Source organism: Gastrolobium bilobum, unplaced genomic scaffold (genome assembly GCF_033153095.1).
Source record: "Gastrolobium bilobum isolate Gb01-03AN ecotype WA unplaced genomic scaffold, APGP_CSIRO_Gbil_v1 utg12063, whole genome shotgun sequence".
Taxonomy (NCBI): domain Eukaryota; kingdom Viridiplantae; phylum Streptophyta; class Magnoliopsida; order Fabales; family Fabaceae; genus Gastrolobium; species Gastrolobium bilobum.
Window position 1 is genome coordinate 178058 of NW_026899021.1, and position 6358 is coordinate 184415.

Genomic DNA, 6358 nt, shown 5'->3' on the forward strand with positions numbered 1-6358 from the left:
CTCCAAGTCAAGCACGCTTAACTGTGGAGTTCTTCCGTTCCGGACTACCGAAAAGCAGATGCATCTTGTTAGTATAGTTAGTACCACTTAATTCTTATAAGCAATTCCCAACTGTACCGTCCCATACTAGCACAGTCCCTGGAATCCCTCTCTTTCGGGTGTTGATTCGATTCATTCATGTACCCCCTCACTGGAAACCTGCCAGGAGCCGCTCATTGTCCATGCCCTTTCGCACCGGCGATCACTCCCCGCCCTTGTCAGCACCCGGGATGTGACACCTACCAAGCGAGATTCATGCGGTTGTGACACGTGTCACACATGCATCTATTGGGTGTACGATTGCCTATAATCTCAGTCAGCAGCCCAGCGAGATACGCAAGGTGCTAACACGTGAAGAAAGTCACCTAATCTCGCTGGGCAGCCCAGCAAGATTAGCCAGGTGAATAGCTTTTTGCAGATGTGGCAATCTGCCACATTGATCACAAATCTCGCCACACTGCTAGGCGAGATTTGTGGCCTATATATAAGATACTGCCATGTGTCCAATCCAGTCTCGCTTGTTGACGTAGCGAGAATATGATATGATATTTTGAAAAATTCGAATAGATAGTGGCATTGTGATAAATAGTACTCCAAACAGTGACAAAAAGGTAATTGTCCCTACTTCTTTGCCAACTCAAATCTCATTGGAGTTGCTTGTGTGGATAGCTCATGATAGAACACGCAAATGGGAAAAGGTAAAATCTCACTGACTCTATATTTGAAGCCCTTGTTGTGTTCCAAAAACACAAGTTAAATTAAAACATCCAAGTACACTTTTTCACAGCTATAGTCACATCATTTGATTCCAGAGAAAAGCTTCTATATCTTCGTACTTCTCTGGGTTCCCTCTTAAACATGAAGCTATTCGTGTTTACTCTAGCATGGGCTTTTGCTCTTCTAGCTTCATCATTGGCTTTTGCCGCTACAGTTGAACACACTTTCAAGGTGATTGGCTACCTCCTTTGATTTTCATTTGCTCTGATACCTTATATTGTTGTGTCTGTTTCTCTATATAAGAACCTTAGTATCTACGTTTTCTTTTGTTTTTTTGGTGCGTTAACCAGTTGTCAAATCCTTACGTAACTTAACAATTTACAACACACTTGGTTGTTAATTAGCGTCTACCCTTTCTCAAATTTAATATTGATACATAATTTCGTCGTACATATATATATATATATATATATATATATGGAGAAAGATTGTATTTACAATCTATTTTTGTTTATAATCTCTTACAATTATATTTTAACCTTTGATTTTCGTCAATCAATAATTATCATTTATTGCAAATTAATAATTAATTAATGAGTTTAATACAAAAATAATAAATGTTGATTGACGAAAATTAACAGTTAATATATGGTTGTAAGAAGTTGTAAACGAAAATAGGTTATACGTATAACTTTTCTTATATATATAGGCAAAAAAATTAATTTATTGTTTTTTTAATAAAAAATTATGTAAATGTAGTCGTTTTGAAATTAAATATGAATCTATTATACTCAAACACGCCTAGAATAGGCGTGACCACTCACACCCATAAACAGACGTGACCCCCAGGAGAGAGACAGTGACCTGAGAGGAAAGAGACACGTCCCATTTAGGCGTGACCTAGGAAGAAACACGTCCAATCTGAGCGTAAACGAAGCTTATACTGATTGATTGATTGATTTTTACCTTCCAGCTTTCGAGAGACCATTGATTTATCTTTTCTCTTTTTTTTTGGTTAAATGTCACTGATTTTTTACTTGTCTTGAAGGCCAAAATCTTCTGACGTCATGTCTCTCCTAAGTTCAACAAATATTTTCACAACATAATTTTCAATCATACAGGTGAAGATTTGCTCGACTTCACTTGGCTTTATATGTGTCATATTCTAAATCCAATGTTCCAAAAGTCACAGCAAACTTCCTTTTTCTTAATTTATGATGAATGTTTGTTTTAAAAAAAAAATTGTGAGAACGACAGGTGAGGACAGGGATGGTGGTATCATAAATGAAATTGTGTTGAATATGACAAAAAAAAAGAAGAAGAAAAAGAAAGTTGTTGAATAGTCTCCAGTCGAAATGCTAAAATAGCTCACTGAAGGCTGAATGTTCCATTAAAAAAATAGCTCACTGTCAAATTATTTTTTTAAGTATGCGATCACGCCTAAGAGGGCGTGTTTTCCTTTTGGGTCACGCCGCATCTAGGCGTGTCTCTCTCACTCAGCTCACGTTTTATCTGGGCGTATTTCTCTCATCACTCACGTTTCATTTGGGCGTGTTTCTCTCCTAATAGTCACGTCCCATTTAGGCGTGTTTAACTGCTATATTTGTGTAAATAATTTTAAAACGACTACATTTTCGTAATTTTTTATTAAAAAAATAATAAATTAATTTTTTTGCCTATATATATATTCATATTTTTACATTAATTTTCATACATTGCAGGTTCAAAACAAGACTATCAAACGCTTGTGCAATGAGCGAGTGATTGTAACAGTGAATGGACATTTCCCTGGACCACAGATAAATGTCCGCGAAGGTGACACTGTGATTGTCCATGTATTCAATGAGGCACCATACAATATCACCATTCATTGGTAAATGTTCCTCCATCATATATGTTTACATGTCCTTCAAGAATTTGATAAAATAGCATAAAATCTTTTCTCTACACAGATTCTTGACGTTTGCATGTACGTACTCTATATACTATCAATACTGTTGGAATCTTGCTTTTTTTTTCATTCATATTAATAAGACGTCATTAATAAGGCTTTTAACCATATATTTGTAGGCATGGAGTGTTTCAGCTCTTTAGTGGTTGGGCAGATGGTCCTGAATATGTAACTCAATGCACAATTAGTCAAGGAAATAAATATACTTATAAATTCAACGTGACAAAACAAGACGGAACATTATGGTGGCACGCTCATGCATCTGTTTTACGATCCACAGTTCATGGTGCTTTCATCATTCACCCTCGTTTTGGAGGATTCCCGTTTCCTAAACCCTACAAGCAAGTTCCCATTATATTAGGTATTATCTTTTGTTAAGTTTGTTCACTCCCCTTTGACATATTTTTCCCTTATGCATATAATAAGTCTTCTCCATCTCTTAATTAAGCATTGCATTACTTCAAAAGATTGTAATATTTTCCATGACAGGAAAAAAGTAATTTTTTTTTTAATGAAGGTGATTGGTATAATGTTAATGTTGTGGATGATGTAACCCAAGCACTCGCCACTGGAGGAGCTCCTGGGTTATCTGATGCTTTCACAATCAACGGCTTCCCTGGCAATCTCTTCAATTGTTCTAGAAATCGTATGTTACCTCCTTGAACACTAGTGTGCAATATTAAGACACAATTAATTACTGTACTTTGGAAGTCTGATTGCTTTTTAGATTTGCTTATGGATATGAAAAAGTTTTAATAGATCTATTACATGAAAGTATTTTTCGTGCTTCTGTTACACGAGTACTCCGTACATCGTTTATGAAATATGGCAAACAGTAACACTTTTAAACTACTAAGTTTATATTTACTTCAACTCATATCTTATTTTTTTCACTTTTTGACAAAGGAGTAGGTACTTGTGTTTTACAAAAAAAATAATTGAGTTCCTGTTGTAGATGTAATATACAATCATTTGTGTATTGTCTAATAATTTAAGTTTTTGTGAGAGTTAGTTTATGGGAAATGATTTTTGGGATATATTTATCTCATGTTGCATGAGATAATTATCTCATGCAACAGATACAAGATAGTGAGGTTTACTGTTTTTTTTTTTTAAATAGTGGATCCCACTAATTTGTCTATGTTGCATGAGATAATTATCTCATGTAACATGATATAATTATTTCCCATAATTTTTTTTTAATTTTTAAGAAATGAGTTATCTAATGTAGTAGAAATAAAATTACAAATGAGGCTCATAGATAAGAGTAGAGAAAAAAAAATAGAGGTGAGATCCACTCCTCTTTTATGTGTATACAAAATTTATTAACTGTCTTATGCAACATAAGAGAAGTATAACCTTTAATTTATAACATATTATCAAAACCTCAATGATCAAGTTATATGAAATTCGATCTTTATCACCACATTTAAAAAAAAAAATTTAATTTAAGCACAAGATAAATTAATCTTGCGTAGTTTATGCTTAATCCTTCTAGGGACTTATTTTAGGCTTGATCCGCTTATCCATGTTTCAATCTCATAGGCTCTTGCCTTTTAGCATAAGAACACATTTTACAAATGTAATATAAAAACCATTGAGCGGTCTACTCAAAACATGTGAAATCATCAATAAGGTTCATTTATTCAACATTTGAACTCTTTGAAACTCGTGAATCTAAAGTCCATGTATGTACTATCTTTTGAACATAATTCAGAGACGTTCAAGATGAAGGTGAAGCAAAGAAAGACCTACTTGCTACGAATGGTCAACGCTGCACTCAATAACGATTTTTTCTTCAAGATAGCAAATCACAGTTTCACTGTTGTCGCTGTTGATGCTGAATACACCAACCACTTTGTCACCGACATCATTATCATCGCCCCTGGCCAAACCGCTGATGTTCTATTCACAGCAAATCAATCCACAGGTTCATACTACATGGCTGCATCTCCTTATAGTGATGGTGGTCCTGCCCTCGGCAACAAGACAACTCGTGGGATTGTCGTTTACGACGATGCATCATCATCATCATCACAACCCATGATGCCATCTCTACCACCCGTAGACGACACACCAACAGCTTTCAAGTTCTACAGCAACTTAACAAGCTTGGTAGGGGCCCCACATTGGGTTCCTGTCCCACTTGAGGTGGATGAGAACATGTTCATCACCGTTGGATTAAACCTACAAAGGTGTGATCCTGTGAATGCCACCAATGCCACGTGTCAGGGTCCATCCCATCACAGATATTCTTCCAGCATGAACAATGAGTCCTTTGTGCTCCCTAGTGGGAGAGGGTTCTCTATGTTGGAAGCGTTCTTTAAAAATGTCATTGGGGTTTACACTGCTGATTTTCCTAACAACCCTCCAATTTTGTTTGACTTCACAAATCCGAACATTAGTTCCAATGAAAACCTTATATTTGCGCCAAAATCAACCAAGGCTAAGAAACTCAAGTTCAATTCAACTGTGGAGATTGTGTTCCAAAATACAGCATTTATTGGTGTGCAGAACCATCCCATGCACATTCATGGTTTTAGCTTCCATGTTTTGGCTCTCGGGTTTGGGAATTTCAATTCCACTAGAGATAAAGCCAAGTTTAATTTGGTGAATCCTCAAATACGTAACACAATTGGTGTGCCTGTAGGAGGATGGGCTGTCATCAGATTCCAAGCAAACAATCCAGGTATTAAATTTTCTTTATTCCATTACTTCACCAAATTAAAAAATAAATAAAAAATAAAATGCTACCTCAACAATTTGTCATTTTACAATTTTTTATAATTGTTTACGTTGTTACATTACATTACATTTGATTTTGATAAAAAAATAAAAAACATGTAAAACTGTTGTGTAAGTAACTACTGCAATGCTATTCAGATGTAGCCATATATTAGCACTTGTTGTTTATAATATTAATAGTTTGAATTAGTAATCTTAGAATTGATGATGATAGCACACACTAATATAATATCTTCATTATATTGAAGGAGTATGGCTTGTGCATTGCCATATGGAAGATCATGTGCCATGGGGACTAGACATGGCTTTTGAGGTTGAGAATGGACCAACTCCTTCAACATCACTCCCTCCACCACCTTCTGATCTACCTAAATGTTAACTACACTGTAGAGTGCAGCACTGCATATCAGAAATCAACTCTCTCGCATTTTCTTCTAGTTGTATTACAAGTATATCTAGTACCTAATGTTATTTGAATATTGTTTTTGTAGAAAATAAAAGTCGGTATCGATGCCGAGTAAAATAAATTATTCTACGACTAATTTTGGAATTTCGAAGCGAGATGTTGTAACCGACAGTGCAAGCCAATAATATAAATAAGAACAATTGTTCCAGTTGTGTAGGAATGAAGTAGCGGATTAATTACTGCACCAAATTGATTAAGTATCTTGTGAGACAGATAATTGTTTGCGTAGACACACACTAAGTGTGTTTTTATGTGGAAAAGTAAGAGCGGGTGAAGTTAAATGCTGATGGTAAAGAGTGTTCTAGTTTGTAAATCATTTTTACAGCAACAGTAATGTTATTCTTACATTTTGATTCATGCTCCTCTCGTTTACATTATGGGAAGAAAGGGAGAAAGAATAAAAATAAAATAAAATAAAAAAGGAGAAGTTTGGAGATATA

General features: G+C 35.2%; 1 protein-coding gene across 1 annotated transcript; it reads left to right on the forward strand.

The window, feature by feature from the left end:
* Positions 1-897: 897 nt before the first annotated feature.
* LOC133286285 (laccase-7-like) lies at positions 898-5831 on the forward strand. Its single transcript, XM_061483682.1, has 6 exons — positions 898-987; positions 2478-2629; positions 2827-3068; positions 3225-3353; positions 4425-5396; positions 5701-5831. The coding sequence occupies exons 1-6, from the start codon at positions 898-900 to the stop codon at positions 5829-5831; spliced, it is 1716 nt and encodes a 571-aa protein (XP_061339666.1).
* The last annotated feature ends 527 nt before the right edge of the window (positions 5832-6358 follow it).

Coding starts and splice junctions, on each gene's coding strand:
- LOC133286285 (XM_061483682.1), top strand. CDS start 898: ATGAAGCTATTCGTGTTTACTCTAGCATGGGCTTTTGCTCTTCTAGCT. Junction 2,630..2,826: donor TACAATATCACCATTCATTG/GTAAATGTTCCT, acceptor ATATATTTGTAG/GCATGGAGTGTTTCAGCTCT. Junction 3,069..3,224: donor GCAAGTTCCCATTATATTAG/GTATTATCTTTT, acceptor TTTTTAATGAAG/GTGATTGGTATAATGTTAAT.